This window comes from Brassica rapa, chromosome A02 (assembly GCF_000309985.2).
Source record: "Brassica rapa cultivar Chiifu-401-42 chromosome A02, CAAS_Brap_v3.01, whole genome shotgun sequence".
Lineage (NCBI taxonomy): Eukaryota > Viridiplantae > Streptophyta > Magnoliopsida > Brassicales > Brassicaceae > Brassica > Brassica rapa.
Window position 1 is genome coordinate 1,868,415 of NC_024796.2, and position 15,369 is coordinate 1,883,783.

Consider the following 15,369-nt stretch of genomic DNA (forward strand, 5'->3'; position numbering starts at 1 on the left):
GTTTTGAAGAAGAGAACTATATTAAGCTTTTGTTAAATAAGTGTCGGAATTTACAAGTAGACTATTATTATAATACGTATCTTAGAGAAAATATTAATACAAAAATGATATAGAGAAGACTTATTTTGGTCAATTTGGATTAGTTAACGCGTTACCCATATGAGGCAAAGACGTGGTCTTCCAAACACATAATTGTTATTAAGATGATGCAGATATATTTAAACTGATCATGTGTGAAGCGTGATTGGAGGAGAGACCATAAGGTCCATTACTTGTTTGACATGCCATACTTGTGAATATCTCTATAGTTTCCTCTTGCCATTTTTTTGATTTATCGATGATGCGGTTTTGTTTAGACTGATCAAAGCAGTATGATTGAGTGACAATATATATCAAATTTATCCAGTGATATTATTATATATTCAATTGTCTACAAGACAGGAGAAAGAGTATACATTTTAGCAATTCCTAAGAGAAGATTGTGCTGTAAATGTCTATGTCTCTTGCCTTAATTTCATATAGAAAGAGTATACATGAACTATACATGTCTCAGGTTCTAACAATTGTCTGCGATTATAGATTTATATAGTTCCCAAAAGGTCCACACAATTCACAAGACTAACTTGGTCTCTCCTAAGACTACAATGAAACATAAGCAAGAGAAATTAGAAACAAGAGACACACACACAGTTGTGTCCCTTTAGGAGCCTTGTTCCTTGTTGCTGTTCTTCTTCTTCAACTCCTCAATCTCAGTACGCAGTGCATCATTCTTCCCCACAAGATCGCTTATCGTCATTTCTGCATTCGTCATCTCAAGCTTATACCTCTCACGCTCCACAGCAATCTGCTGCCTCTCCTTGTGCAGATCCTTGATCAGCTCCTCGTTGTAGGAGCTTGTAGGCACAACCATTGTTGCATCAACTGGCTCTGGTTCACTCCGCTCCAGCAATGCGGCAACATAAGGTATAGTAGTACCGCTGGTGGTTTTTGGGGTGGTTTGGATTGAGTTGTCAGAGTCTAATTGGCGCTTGCGTCTGTATCGGACGAAAGGGAGTGGAGCTTCTTTGTTGAGGACACAGGGAAGAAGACATGCATCGTTGTTATTATCGTCCTGATCAACTGCTTTGGAATCGTCATCATCAATCTCAAACTCTCTAGGGAGCTCGTTGAGGTCAAAGAGGTTCATGCTCCTTGAGTTGCTTGCCTACACAAGAGCAACAGTTACATGATCCACTTTACAGTAGATTTATTAGAAACTGTAACAGTTTCGCCAAATTACGGTAAACTAATAATATGGTAATTCTCTCTCACTCACTCAGTGGCCTCAAGTCAAAGTAAATATGGAAACACAAAGATGCATATAGCTTTTAGAGTATTGAGAAGCACAAACCTTCTGAATCTTCTCATTATCAGCATCATCCCACTCTTGTTCCGAGAAGGGTGCATTTATGCTTCCACTACTGTCGAACAATCTGCACAACACGTACGCATCTGTCTGCACCAATAAAGAGTTGTATTATTTTTTTTTTCCGATCAAAATGTATCAAGAAAGAAATCAAATAAAAAAGAATCTTATTAGAGAGAATAAAACACCTGAACATGGCCATCATTGTCGACGAGTTGATACTCATGGATCACCCAATTGGTTGCTTGATTGTTTGTGAAAAACACAAGCCTCTTGCGGTTGCCAATCACCTGATCGTCTCCTCCTCGCTTGATTTTCTTTTCTCTTCCTCTTTCGCGCCAGTTGCCTTTGGCTGTTGATCGTACTGCATAACCACTATCTCCGTACTTTTCTAGAGTAGTGAAGAAGAACCATTCTCGTTCCGTTGTCTTCATCTTCGATTGATCTGAAACAATAGTTAACATCAAATGCATCACAAACAACAACAGAGGAACGGTTTAACGCAGAGTTAAGACTAGTACATTACAATACAAGCAACCAAGAAACAGATGATGAAAATCAAGAACCTGGTAAGTCAGAGGGATCTTCTTGCTTGTACACAGCAACTTCTCCAATCGGATCGAGAGCTATCGGTTTGCGCTGAACCTTTCTCTTTAGGTAGTAGCTAATGAGTTCTTCATCGGTTGGATTAAATCGGAATCCAGGAGCCATAGGTCTTCCCGTCGCAGTCGTCAGAACTGCCTCCGACGCCGGCAAAACCCCATCAGTCGTTAAGCCGCGACCCATTATCTTAAAAAAAACTGTACTCTTTAATCTGTAACCGCTCCCAACCTCTCTATATCGCTTACTCGATCAGAGAAAAGGTTGAAAAGGGAGGACTGAGGAGAAATAAGAATGAGAAGCTCAAAATAAGGGTACCTTGTACCGCAAGAAAGTTTTGTTTCTTTCGCAGACTTTATTTATAAACGACTACGTTTCGTTTTCTTCAACTACATGTTGTTTTGCGCGGTAAATAAAGGTAAGACTTTTCTACCGTTTGCATGGCAAAAGGAAAACATGGCCTGGGCTTACGTATCAGACCATGTCCAACGGTGGATTTCACCCGGTCCATAACAGAGATCCTTAAGCATAATTGTAATTAAATACTATTATTAGCGTTAAATCGACGAAGGATTGGTCCGTCGCAGCGGACTTAAGGATTCAATCCTTAGACACGTGTCACGTGGTGAGTGGGTGGAATTTATCTTTGGTTTGTGTAGGGTCGGAAAAAAAAAAACATTCTCGAGCCAAACCAAAAAAAAAAACTCCTCCTCGACATAAGGCGATTTCGAGACGATTCTGCTCGATCTCTCTTCCTCGGCTCGTGTAAGGTAAATCAAAGCTTTAACTCGTAGATTTATCGATTATAGATCACTCTCCATCTTGTTTGTTCTGTATTAAGGGTTTGGTTCTCGGATTCCGACAGATTTGAGAAAATTTTCAAATTAGGGTTTCAAAAATATTTGGGGCAAAATCGATTTAGGGATTCTTTGGGGGTTTAGATAGGGTTTTCAAACGTTTATGGTTTGTATCGGTCTCGGATCTCCTCTCTGTGTGTTATACGGATTGAAACCGTATCGGGTTTGTTTCTTAATCGATTGTCGTTTCTTAGCTGTTTTCTTCTTAAAATTTGTTTCTTGTCGTTGGTTTGCTACCTTCTCCTTCATGTGCTTTTGATTATTTAACATTGTTTGTTGTTGTTCTTTAACATACGTAATTGATTAACGTTGTTCTTACTTGTTATTTGCTGTTGATTTAATTGGTCCTTAACTAAGTGTTTACTTGTTTTGGTTGCAGATAAACGATCATGGGACGATACAGTTACAGCCAGCCTTCTTCATCCTCACACTCTCCAGACTTAACCTCCCTCCTTGAAGCCGAATGTGAGATGTACGCGGCTGAAGCTGAGATTACTCGGTGGAATGCAGAAGCCAGTGACTGGGAACCATCAGCAGAGGGTGATGATGGCATCCCAAGGACATGCTACTGTGGTTCAGAGCCAGTTCACGGATACTCCCAAACGCCAAAAGATCCATACCGACGTTACATAACGTGCCCCAATGCCGATGATAGAGACTGCCACGTCTGGAAATGGTGGGACGTGGCGGTGGAGGAGGAGCTGAGAGAGTTTCAGAGGGAGCTTAATGCGGTTAAGGGTGAAGCGAATCAACGTGAGCAGAAGTTACTCCGTCTTGAGAAGCAAGTTTCCGAGTTCACAAAGAAGAAATCAGGAGCTAAGCTAATGGTCTTCAGCTTAGTGTCAGGGTTGGTGTTGCTTATTGTGCTAGGTGAGTTACTTCCTTTTATTTTTTCATCTCTCATATGTATTACAAATATTGAAAGTGTGTGAAAGTTGATTGTTTACTCATTTATTTTTCAGGAATACTTGGAAAGGATTCAAAGGATTGGGGCGTACGTGCTTTGTTTCTTTAACGAGGTAATTACTATCTCACGGACGGTATATATCCAAAGTGGTCAACATTTATCCAATCTATCACACTCCCTCAATGTCCCAAACAAGCGTCATTTGCTAAATGGCAAGAAGCAGCCCGAAAAGATGTCGAGCGGGCATTTGGAGTATTGCAAGCTCGGTTTGCGATAGTGAAAAACCCGGTTCGTACATTGGACAGAGAGAAGATAGGGAAGATTATGAGAGCATGTATCATACTACACAATATGATAGTTAAAGATGAACGAGATGGTTATACAAACCGGGTTAATATTTCAGATTTTCAAGAAGGAGAATCTTCCAGAACCTCGGAGGTCCTAAACGAAATTCCTACATTGTTCAATGATACATTTCCCGACCGCAATGATCTTCGTGATAGGCAAACTCATGATCGATTGAAGAATGATTTGATCGAAAACATTTGGAATAAATTTGGTAATCAAGATTAATAATTAGTTCTCTTTGGAATATTATTAAATCATTGTATCTTTTTTTTTTAATAATGCAATTAATAAAATTTTAATTTTAATTTTTTTTTAAAACAATATTATTTTATTCCTAAGGACTCATTTTTCAGGATCACCATTGGACGAGTATTTTAGATCCGAATCCTTAACTAATGAAAAAAAAAAAAAATTATATGCTTAAAATATTGTTAAGGACTCAAGTGGGAGTATCACCATTGGACATGGTCTCATCATCCTCTCCATCTTCCTGATATGTAATTATGGTTTTACAATTTATAAAAGCATATATTTATCATTTTAATTTTATTTCCTTATAGTTAATTTTTGAACATATTTTTTGTTAATTTTTTTAATCATGTTTGACTTACTTTATATTAAATTTTTGCAAATTTCTACAACTGCAACTAGAGCCGCTGCGTTTGAACCGCGCTTAGTATATGAGTTAATTTTGGATCAAATCCTAAGCTTTAGAACAACATTATTGGTGTCTCTTAGGTTGAAGTCCTAAAGCGTAGGATTCCTTAATTTTTAACTAAAAACGCTAAGAAACTTTTTTGAAGTCTCTTATTTAAAGGCTGTTCCTTAGCTTTTTTAGTTAAAAGGTAAGATATCTTACCCTTAAGAACCCAACTTAAGGAAACCAATAATGATGTCGTTAAGGCCAAGATTGTTGTACTGGCATCGTTTGTAGCAACAAATAACAATGACTCTTTTTAACTTTTCTTGTGTAAGCCCAATAAAGGTTTTGTAAGGCCCATTACTGCCCTTTTATTTCCTAACTCTTTTTTTTTAATTATTACAGTTGATAATTTGACTACCCGTTCCCCGTTTCGAAACACAGTAAAGGGAAAAACCTCTTAAAAACCCTAATCTCATTCACGCTCTCCCTCTCTCTTCTCTTCCGCCTACAGAGGAAGCTGGAGAAAGGTTCTGTAAAGCTTCTTCCTCCGTCTGTGTGAGCTGGTTAGCTTCTTGTCTCTTTCTTTATCCGTAGGAAAGTTTTCTCCTTCACATGAACTCCCAGCACACTTGAATCCTTTAATTGGAGCTGTTCGTTGTGGGTTAATAGAAAAAGAACCAAAGTTCCCATTTTTATTGATTTTTAGTGCTAAAGTCGAGATTTTTAGTGTCTGTAATTGATTGTGTGGTTGAAACAATGTCAGGTGAAAGATGAGTTTGGTGAACATTAAGGATGTGTTGACTTCTTTCAGCCCTGCTCTTGACTATCTCGCTCTTAGCTCCGGTGATGGCCGTATCAAGGTACCTGTTCAGTTTCTATTCAAAGGAAAGATCTTTTTGCTATTTTTAAATTTATTTATTTTCTTTCGGGTTTTGTATAGATTTGGGATACAGTCAAGGGCCAGGTCCAAACAGAGTTTGCTGATATTGCATCTTCAGAGGAGACTAACATTTATACCAACGGTGGGAAAGGTCACCTCTCTGTTGATTATACTTGCATGAAGTGGTTGTCTCTGGAGAGAAAGGTTAATAGACTTTGGCTTTTGTTTTATTTAATTTTTTAAATTGAAAATAAGTTTGATTCTTGTTATTTTCAGAAGAAGAGAAAACTTGGAACTTCTATATTGGTTTTGGGAACTGGTGGAGGAGATGTTTTAGCACTTGATGTTGCTTCTGGTCAGCTTAAATGGAGGATTAGTGACTGTCATCCCGGGTGAGTGTAACTGATGTGCTTACTTACCGATGATGTTTTGTAATTTTGCTGATGTGTGAATGCTGTTTGTGCAGTGGCGTGAATGCTGTTTCATCTTCTGCAAAGGCCTCCTGCATATACAGCGGTGGAGCAGATGGGATGGTTTGTGAAATTGATCCACAAAGTGGGAATCTTATCAGAAAGTTCAAAGCTTCAACAAAAGCAGTTTCTTCTTTATCTGTTTCACCAGGTGTGTAGTGCTTCCATTGGTTTCTTCAAATATATTTTGACTAGTCTATAAAGCCACTTTGAAGTAAACATGCATAGACTACAACATGTACTTGCCTGCTGATGATGATGTTTTGTTTCCTCCCAATTTGTAGATGGTAAAGTATTAGCCACTGCATCTGCTCAGTTGAAGACTTTTAAGTGCTCTGATCTCAAGAAAGTACAGAAGTTTACTGGTCATCCTGTGAGTACCTTTACTAGTTTTTTTTTATTATATGACGTTTTGGAGTTGGACACACGTTTAATAAAATATTTTGATTTGTACATTTTCTAGATAATTATCTACCTAACCAAATATCAACGAATAGAAAAAGCAATTTGCTAAATAATAAATATATAAAGTCGTATTACATAAAAACTAATAAATTTTACATTGAAAAGCAAAAAATACATGTCTATTAAGAAACGGAGTGAGTATTCTTTTGTCTCTGTTTTAAACATTGGAAGGTTGTTTACAGTTTTTCTAATGCTATACAGGGAGGTGTGCGTTGTGTAGCTTTCACCGAAGATGGAAAACACATCCTTTCATCTGCAGCTGGTGAAAGATACATTGCAGTGTGGAAAACAGACGGTGCCAAGAAGCAGTCAGCAAGCTGTGTCCTCTCCCTAGAGCACCCTCCTGTCTTCCTGGATACTTGGTGTGAAGAAACTGATGAAAAGGGGCTATACGTTTTAGCGATTTCAGAAGTAGGCGTCTGTTATTTTTGGTACGGATCAAACGTTGAGGAGCTAGGGAATGCCAAACCTACAAAAGTCTCGTTAGCAACTGAAGATTCTTTGGTTAGACAACAGCACAAGGGGTCGTTGCCTGTAATCTTTGCTGCGAAGTTGCAAGGAGTTTTGAAGCCTGGCTCTGCGAATGCGTTTATTGCGTCTGGATTGTTGGTGAAACCATCGTTTCAGAGAATGGTGTTGCGGTTTGGTGACGACTTGGTGCTTAATGCCTCCAAGAGTGGTATCCTTCTCCCCATCACTCAGTCAGTTTCTAAGTCTAAGAAGGGGCACGGCGCTCATAATAAAGGTATCTTATATGGAACCGCACTTTCTACATATTTGATTAGACTGTGTCGTCTGTTTCTTGGCTTTTGATTCTGATTAGTGCCAGCTGCTTAACAATAACCACATCACGTTTAAGTAGATTATTATCTGGTGGAGCCTATCAATAATAGTGGCTGACTATGATTTTATTTTTTTTATAGTTACAACATTAGACCGGGCACATGCGGAGGATGCTTTGCTACCAATCGCACGAGTTGCTGATCTGCTGGAGAAGAAGAGTGTACAACCACACTCATCTGATAAGGATATAGACATGATTGACCAAAGTCAAGCCGGTGAGTTCTTACCTTACATGACGGTGTTCTGAAGTCAACTATCAGATATTTCAGTGCCTTTTTGTTCATTCTTTTTTATAATTTGAAATTTCAGATTATGAAGAAACATTTAGCATGGAGGATAAGCTGAGATCATTAGGGATACTCAAAGGTACAGATGAGACAAGCAGTGTTTCCTCTGGTTCAGTGATTGATGGAATTGATCTTGAGGCTTATCTACCACCAAAGAAGGTATGTTCACTTCTTCCTGACGCATTTCTTTAGAGATTTCATTGGAATCTACCAATCGTAGTAGTCATATAAAAGTTTTGTATTGGCAGTTGAAGGCTGCTGTTTTGTCAATGGAACCCTCCACTGCATTCAAGACTCTTGAAGCTCTGGTTGCAATGTGGCAGACGAGGTTGGTTCTCTTTACTTTACTCGTTTCCTAATGATCTTAGATCATTCTTGGTTCTCTGGTCTTAACACAGTTGCAATTATTTTTAACAGAGGATGTGGTGGAAAGTATCTTCTTCCGTGGATATACAGCATAATGGTGAATCATCGCCATTACATCATTTCCCAAGAACCAAAAAACCAACAGCTGCTTACTACATTGCATCAGGTAAAGAGTTAAAGAGTAGAGTCATTTGCTTGGTTTATGTATAATATGTTAATACTGTTGTCCCAGATTACCAAGACCAGAGGAACGGTTCTTCCACCGTTACTACAGTTATCTGGGCGCTTACAACTTGTTACAGCTCAGGTTACTATCAATCATCTTCTTAATTAACTATAGACGAAGATATTAGGATATATATGGCTATTTTCGTTTCAGTAACACCTTTATTTTATGGCAGATCAATAAAGCTGCAGGGAATGAAACACAAACAAGGGTTCATGAGCAAGAGATTGATAATGAAAGTGAAGATGAGGAGGAAGAAGAAGATGTAGAAGAGCATTTCTATGGTGAGAATGATGATAATGAATCAGATTTAAGCAGCGATGATGGAGAGGATAAAGGTAATTAGTGACTTTTGCATATAGGTTTGTGTAGTAGTATGTTCTAAATCTGAATCTTGCCTACTCTTTTACTTTCAGATGATACCTTGATGGAAGAGATATAATAAGTGTAGAAGAGAAGAGATAGAAGCTTTGACTCTTCACATGATTTTGTCCTTTTCAGTTATTCCTCAAAATCTTGTCTTAGTAAGACAATTACATCATAAAACAAAATTAACTTTTTGAATTAAGAAAATCTATCAGACCAGCCAAGAAAAAAAAAAGAATTAAGAAAAAAATCTAACGATTACAAGATAACTCTATAATACTATCTCACAAGTCACATCCCATTGCAAATATAAAAATTGTACAATCTATACTATTAAAGCAGAATCCTATTGTCATAATTACCTTAGGGGCATGTTTCCTTCACTAACATTACATGTTTCATTAAGGGTAATTAAGTAATATTAATAACAAATCTATATTGGGTCATTATTTTTGGATCCAGCCCAAATCAAATCTCTCTTGGGCCATTTGGACCTATTAAAAAATCAGATTCAATTCTCACTTTTTTTTTTCCTTTGGGCCATTGAGTCCAAGTTCAAATAATTTTTTTTCAACTATTCTTAATTATTATTTTTTTCTTTTCTTAATATAATTTAAGCATTCATAAAAATAATTGAATTTTTTTATTGAAAAGTATAAATCTTTATTAAAAGTATATAATTTTTTAATTAAAATATTAACCCCATAATAAAATTAATTTATCAGAGTTATATCAATTTAATTCATTAAAAAAATAAAGTTTAATTTTTTAACATAAATAGTCATTTAAAATGAAATACGATAAATAAAGATAAAATTTTTAAGTCTTTTATAAAATAAAACACAAATATATGAAAATGTTACATTTACTAAATATTTATCAATTGAAGAAAAAAACAAAAATAAACCCGCGCTTTGAAAGCGCGGGTCAAAATCTAGTAATTTATTAATACAATTCCCTGTAAAATTTTATCCACATAAATAGCAAAAGAACAAGAACAAAAGGAGATCAAAGGCTAGCATCAGCGTTAGAACCACCTCCTCCTCCTCCTCCTCTCTTGTTTCCTGTTGTGTTCTTCAGAATCTGCATTCACCAAAACACAACCCAAAAAATTATCAAAAAAACAACAAACATAACAAAGAACCAAAGATTCCATTAGATCACAGTGAATAATCATTCCAAGAACCATTAAAGATTCTACATACATTTGTGAATTAGCTCCTTAGTTTTTAAATTTACTAATCTATCTGATGAATAGATCCTAAGGCTGATCAAATCATACACATTGTCAGATTAAAATCAACGTTGTACCTGTCTAAGCATGTGGTTCTCGTTCTGCAAAGTAGAGAGTCTCTCATCAAGCTCAGAGTTTCTGTTCTCTAAGTCTTTCACTCTGGTCTCCAACTCACCCAAGTAAGCTTTCTTCCTCTCTCTTGCTTGCTGTGCTGACACTCTGTTCCTTAACAACCTATACAATTACCAAACAGCCCCCCATCACACTTATTATTTTATTATTTACCTTTTAACCGTCAATGGTAAAAAAAAAATGTAAAACCTCTTTAGCCGCTTGGTCTCTTTCTCCGCCGGAGTCCTCCCTCGCTTCCTCTGACCTTCTCCGACAGCTATCTGTGTCCTGTCCTGACCGTTCGCCGATCCAGAGGCTTCTTTTCCGGTAGCTTCTCCTCCGAACTCCGGTACTCGCCGTATCTCCTCATCGCTTTCGATTCCTGAAACGAAAAAATCAAAAGGAGAGATCTTTTTTTAAATAACAGATCTCGAGGTTTTTTTTGTCGGGCAGACAAAAAGTTGCTGTCCTAATTTGAGGAAACCAATGCATGATCGAAAAGGTACCTTCTTTGATCTCCAAATGCGGATTAGAGCTTGATGATCTCTCGCTGCTTGACGGTAGAGAGCTTGCAGCTAAAGAGCTTGTCGCTTGCTCCTGCATTTTCTTTAGAGAGAGAGAGAGAGTGTGTCGGAAGCTGGTGATGAAGAATCGAAGAAAAGAGGCGGGACTTGGGAGTTTACAGAAGTGACAAGAAGTTCTAGTTGTGAGTCATGTCGGGAAGGAATTGTAGACTAGTTTGGTAGTTGATCAAAAAAAAAAAGATTAGTTTGGTAACAACCGTTAGATGGGAGGTAGATCTGACGGTTGTAAAGAGTGAATCGTGGAGGATAATGAGCCTTGAGGAAATGTGAGGATCCAAAGGCAGATGAGATGGGAACGTGGGGAGAGATGAGCCGTTGATCTGATAAGCATCTTACGGTGATTGATGAAATAATGGAAAAGCCTATAAGGGACAGTGGGCCCATATGGTTTCTGTCCTTTGACAGAGAGTTGGGTCATAGTTCTTTTATTCTGTCACATGGCCCACGAGTAGGGACAGTGTTTTCAAAAGTGATGTTTTTTGGATTAGGTTTGGAAACGAACCGGACAATCAATTTCTTTCAGAACCGAACCGAACCAAAATCATTTTGAATTTATCATTTGGGTTTAGCAGTCACGCTAAAACGTGTTTTAGCTGTTGGTATCACAAATTAACATGAGAAGATGAAAAGTATGGAACTGAGATGATTTTTCAGCAAGGAAAGATTAAAAAAAAAAAAATTGAAATCAGGGTTCCTTAGCTAACACGCAACCTACACCGTTCGACAAAATCTACTAATATGAACAACTTCTTATAACCTAAAACATGTCCTTACATGACTATTCTCTTTCTCATGTAACACACTTTCTTATAAGCCGCTATATCATTTGTAATGCTTCATGTAAAAGTAAAACAGTAAAAGAGGTTACTAAGTGAATTGTTTTGGTCAAGTGACTTATGTTCTTGCTGGGAGCTACTTTTTTTGTAGCTGGGGGCCTGGCTACAGCCCCCAGCATGTTTGGGTCATTGCTTCTTGTTTGGGGGTCTTGTTAAAGAAGGGATCTTAGAGAAGCAGTGACTTGACCAAAAAAAGAAGAAGAAGCCAGTGAATACCAGATTACCAGCCCAGCTAAAACCATTTGTGTACCAAAGCATGGCTGCTTCTTCCCCATCTTAACTCAGCCTATTTGCACTATCTTCTTCCTCTCTATTTTGCCATTTTAGATATGTGAATCTAAGGGGTCATCATCACTTGCTAACCAAAACTCAGATAAATCTAAACGTTCCCATATGAATAACACAACAATCCAGGCATGAAACAAGTATCATATATTATTGTTTTTGACTATATTCGTTTTACATGAGCTCTGAAATATACAGAATCTTGCAAGGTGGTGAATAGATGTAGAAATGTAATAACAAAATTCTATAACATTACTTAAAGTTAAAAGGTACCTAAATGTGAATAAGAAATGGGCTTAAAATCACAAACGCCACAAAACAGAAAAACAGACAGACAAAACTAGCAAAGAAACAAAGCCCAACGTCTGATACTAAGGACTTGATCACCAGTGTAGTCTGAATGGTAATTACTTCTGGTCTAGTGTATTTATTGTCCGTAATGAAGCAAATCTCCTTCACCCTTGGTCTGCAAATCTCTTCGTATTTTCTTCATGGCTCCGCAAAAAAGGTACAAATTAAGAGACAATCTTAGATGAAAAAGTTAGTTTTATACCATTAGCTAAGAATACTTTATAATAGAATTATTTTATTTTAGAATAAAATATATCTATACTAATAAAGTAGCTCAGAAAGGCTCCACAGGCAGCCACCTCACCTCACCATATTCTAAAAATCGACACGTGTCCACTTCTGAAAAAGCTATCGGCAAGTTATGTTTTCGATCTGTTTTCATTATGTTTTAATTCTGTGTTAATGGGCCCATTTCTTATATCATTTTTGATTTCTAAGGGTCTTATGAATATTTGAACCAGACCCATTAGCTTAAAGGTTTTCACCTCATAACTCTTCTATCCTTCTGTTGCATCAATGGCGTTCCTCCTTCGGATCTCTCCAAATCCGAGCAACGTCTTTGTAACGGTTATCATTTATTTCGCACTGTTTTCTTCAATTCATCAAAACCATAAATGGTCATAGATTTAACTATTAGAATCTCTATTTACAAGAAGCTTCAATGTGCTTTTATCATCCACTCCATCTCTTTCATTAATCATTTATGAAACGTATTATGAATCTGATACGAAGAGACCCATTCCATTGATGCCAAGCACTTCAAAATGTCTTATTAAGTGAATGAGATCACTGGTCTTAGACTTTCAAGTAAGCCTCTCTATATCTTTCTACATGTCTTCCAAACTGATTTGGTGTTTCTTCGTAACCTATTCAACAAACACATAACCAAATTCACTTGATGTCAAGGCTTTCAAACCCTACACCGACTGGATATAGCTTGATTCTTTTGAAATTGACTTCATATCGAGTGGGGTTTGTAACTGGGTGTGATGTGATTTATTTATCTGTCTTTGGTTGGCCTTTAAATCGATTTGTGGGGTTATGTTTTCCTTTCACTGGTAGTCTACACATATCTATAATCTATTCGTTGATCTGATTGCGGCTTGGTTGTTGTTTTTGGTGATATGCTACTTATATATTTTAATCAGATCTGAAATAGTATATGTGGAAGATTAATATTCTTTTAACACTTTCGTTTGTGCTAATGTGCAAGAGTTTGCTTACTCATCTATATGTAACTTTGCGAATATATCATGTCATAGATATTTAGATCAGAGGTTAAGATGATAGAAAGCTTTAATTGCATCAACAACTTAGAATGGTTAGACCACAAAGAGGCTTAGATGAAAAACCTGTCTCTATATTCAGTGCTTGGTTCTTTGAGCCTTTTCCTTCATTCGTAGGTGTTGACTATGATAAATATTTGGGCTTCACTTTGTTTAATTAATAACCATCTCAAGCTTTTTGCAGATATCCTAAGGAATCAGGGCAAATCATTCTTGCGTAGCAAATATGAATATGATAAACAAGGTAACAAGGCTAGATAATACTTTTGTTGTTGTCTCAAAATCAATTTTTTTTATTGACAGCAACACACAGCACATGTGAAGCTGTTAACTGATTTTCCAGTCGATGCCGCAACTAACAGCGAATAAGACGGACGCATAAAATGTCAGCATGTCGTCTCACTATTTGTGTTTACGGCAGTCCATTAGCGATTGCTCTGGCTTTTGACACTGTGATTTTTGTCTCTGTCACAGTCATTTTTTGCCGCTGGTGCTGGACGTGGCGTTTATGAAACGAGCAGGGCTATCTTCAACGCCTAAGAACTACTCATCCAAACAGATTGATAGCCCAAGCAATCCAGCCGTCAGGTAGCAACGAATTAAGATGAGTTGGTGGCGATGCAAGTGTTATGGTGGTAGGAATCAAGTTCGGGTAGGTCCAGGAAAGTGTGGAACCGTGTTCTTCTGGTGAGGGTACATTTTTTATAGAGAAAGTAAGGAGATAAGAGTGTGAAGCCATTGCTGATGAGTCCTGATCTGGTGTTTGATATAACACTGGACCTGTAACGATTTTCTATATAGAAGGTGGAAGTCAAGACATTATAAGCTATGGAGTTTGATTCAGTGCACTGCTTCTACGATGAAGGAATAAGGAAATGCCGTAACGATGGTGCCACATGTTGAGTTGACCGCTTAGATAAAAAAGTCACGTTTACGCTATGAAGTAATGTATTTCTGTGAAACAGTGTGTGTGAGTAGCATGTGGACAGTGCGTGTTCTTTCGTCAGTAGACTGACTGCAAGTGGCTCTCTGTTATTAGTATGCATTCTTCCAATTAAACTCCTTTGATATGTACAGCACACCATTTGAACGATCTCTTTAACATGTTCTTCACCGTTGTAGGAATATCTAAAATGTTATGTTCGTAACAATAAACTGTACATCATGATAACATTTTTTATGATTATAAAACAATAAAAAAAGAGTTGCAACAATTTTATGATATACAAAATTAGATGCCTTCAAAATTTTGCTAACGTTCTAAATGAAGTCTTCTTTTTTTTTTTTTTTGTCAAGCAATGAAGTCTTCTAAATGTTAGAATCTTAAGTGAATATTAATATGTATATATATATATACACATTTATACTGACAAATATGAAAAGAAAAAAAATATAAGTTGAATAATAATATAGAAAATATAGCAAAGTTATATTATAGGCAGAAAAATCTCTACCTATAATTACCATAATACTATTATTACCTGAATATATTATTATTACAACTAGAATCATTTATAATTTTTAAACTAAAATATTGAAAATATCTATGTTAGAAAATGATTCTTATAAATATTACAAGTTGCACGCATATCATAAATGACTTGATCAAGTTTGAGTTTGATATTTTGCATGGATTTATTAGAGCTACAAAACTTTCAGGTGAAATAGAAATCAACATGTGAAATAACAACAAAAAAAGATACATATATAATCAATCCATAAAAATAGTACTCAAGGTACTTTCATATCCGCAACGTTTATGACTGTCAAAACTTAGTGACCATTTATCAGTCGTCTGCGGTGATAAAAAATGATACAAACAAAAACAAAATATTCAGCATAGTCTTAGTTCTGATATGTAAGAAGGCCAGAAAATGATTTAGCTATTTTTTGTTGTCCCATCAATACAAGGTAACCAAAGACAGTTTGAGACCGAAACAACTAATAGAAGGCATGCTAAATATGTTTGACATAGATTTACACAAAAACACACAAAAATATTTTAAATGAGGGCAGCCT

General features: G+C 36.7%; 3 protein-coding genes and 2 long non-coding RNA genes across 6 annotated transcripts; 2 read left to right on the forward strand and 3 right to left on the reverse strand.

Annotated features, from left to right (window-relative positions):
- Window positions 1-17: 17 nt before the first annotated feature.
- LOC103850760 (NAC domain containing protein 50) lies at window positions 18-2,482 on the reverse strand. The gene is made up of 5 exons (XM_009127547.3): window positions 2,379-2,482; window positions 1,972-2,348; window positions 1,594-1,850; window positions 1,391-1,495; window positions 18-1,204 (listed from the first exon to the last, which is right to left on the reverse strand). The coding sequence occupies exons 2-5, from the start codon at window positions 2,189-2,191 to the stop codon at window positions 701-703; spliced, it is 1,086 nt and encodes a 361-aa protein (XP_009125795.1). The 5' UTR covers window positions 2,192-2,348; window positions 2,379-2,482; the 3' UTR covers window positions 18-700.
- A 2,668-nt stretch (window positions 2,483-5,150) lies between these two features.
- LOC103850762 (WD repeat-containing protein 43) lies at window positions 5,151-8,887 on the forward strand. The gene is made up of 14 exons (XM_009127549.3): window positions 5,151-5,323; window positions 5,524-5,620; window positions 5,701-5,844; window positions 5,917-6,032; window positions 6,107-6,261; window positions 6,395-6,483; window positions 6,777-7,320; window positions 7,499-7,633; window positions 7,728-7,864; window positions 7,954-8,033; window positions 8,123-8,237; window positions 8,304-8,378; window positions 8,473-8,635; window positions 8,714-8,887. The coding sequence occupies exons 2-14, from the start codon at window positions 5,531-5,533 to the stop codon at window positions 8,737-8,739; spliced, it is 1,869 nt and encodes a 622-aa protein (XP_009125797.1). The 5' UTR covers window positions 5,151-5,323; window positions 5,524-5,530; the 3' UTR covers window positions 8,740-8,887.
- On the reverse strand, window positions 5,871-6,754 carry LOC117132126. The gene is made up of 2 exons (XR_004455622.1): window positions 6,353-6,754; window positions 5,871-6,284 (listed from the first exon to the last, which is right to left on the reverse strand). It is a non-coding gene; the product is annotated as an uncharacterized LOC117132126 (long non-coding RNA).
- On the reverse strand, window positions 8,775-10,761 carry LOC103850763 (transcription factor HY5). Of its 2 annotated transcripts, XM_033285720.1 has the most exons (5): window positions 10,515-10,761; window positions 10,219-10,390; window positions 9,975-10,131; window positions 9,603-9,746; window positions 8,775-8,988 (listed from the first exon to the last, which is right to left on the reverse strand). In XM_033285720.1, the coding sequence occupies exons 1-4, from the start codon at window positions 10,609-10,611 to the stop codon at window positions 9,672-9,674; spliced, it is 501 nt and encodes a 166-aa protein (XP_033141611.1). In that variant the 5' UTR covers window positions 10,612-10,761; the 3' UTR covers window positions 8,775-8,988; window positions 9,603-9,671. The 2 variants fall into 2 exon arrangements, with proteins under 2 accessions (XP_033141611.1, XP_033141612.1); XM_033285721.1 differs by lacking the exon at window positions 8,775-8,988 and having other exon boundaries at window positions 9,712-9,895; window positions 9,933-10,131.
- Window positions 10,762-10,996: 235 nt separating this feature from the next.
- Window positions 10,997-14,564, forward strand: LOC103850764. The gene is made up of 3 exons (XR_629711.3): window positions 10,997-12,871; window positions 13,535-13,735; window positions 13,825-14,564. It is a non-coding gene; the product is annotated as an uncharacterized LOC103850764 (long non-coding RNA).
- Window positions 14,565-15,369: the final 805 nt, after the last annotated feature.

Excerpts from the sequence above, each read along its gene's own strand:
- LOC103850763 (XM_033285720.1), bottom strand. The coding sequence starts at position 10,611 with ATGCAGGAGCAAGCGACAAGCTCTTTAGCTGCAAGCTCTCTACCGTCA. Across the intron at positions 10,132-10,218 it reads GAGACCAAGCGGCTAAAGAG|GTTGTTAAGGAACAGAGTGT; the intron begins GTTTTACATTTT and ends GTAATTGTATAG. Across the intron at positions 9,747-9,974 it reads AGAACCACATGCTTAGACAG|ATTCTGAAGAACACAACAGG; the intron begins GTACAACGTTGA and ends TGGTGAATGCAG.
- LOC103850760 (XM_009127547.3), bottom strand. The coding sequence starts at position 2,191 with ATGGGTCGCGGCTTAACGACTGATGGGGTTTTGCCGGCGTCGGAGGCA. Across the intron at positions 1,851-1,971 it reads AGATCCCTCTGACTTACCAG|ATCAATCGAAGATGAAGACA; the intron begins GTTCTTGATTTT and ends CTATTGTTTCAG. Across the intron at positions 1,205-1,390 it reads ATAATGAGAAGATTCAGAAG|GCAAGCAACTCAAGGAGCAT; the intron begins GTTTGTGCTTCT and ends GCTCTTGTGTAG.
- LOC103850762 (XM_009127549.3), top strand. The coding sequence starts at position 5,531 with ATGAGTTTGGTGAACATTAAGGATGTGTTGACTTCTTTCAGCCCTGCT. Across the intron at positions 5,845-5,916 it reads GGTTGTCTCTGGAGAGAAAG|AAGAAGAGAAAACTTGGAAC; the intron begins GTTAATAGACTT and ends TGTTATTTTCAG. Across the intron at positions 7,634-7,727 it reads GATTGACCAAAGTCAAGCCG|ATTATGAAGAAACATTTAGC; the intron begins GTGAGTTCTTAC and ends TTGAAATTTCAG.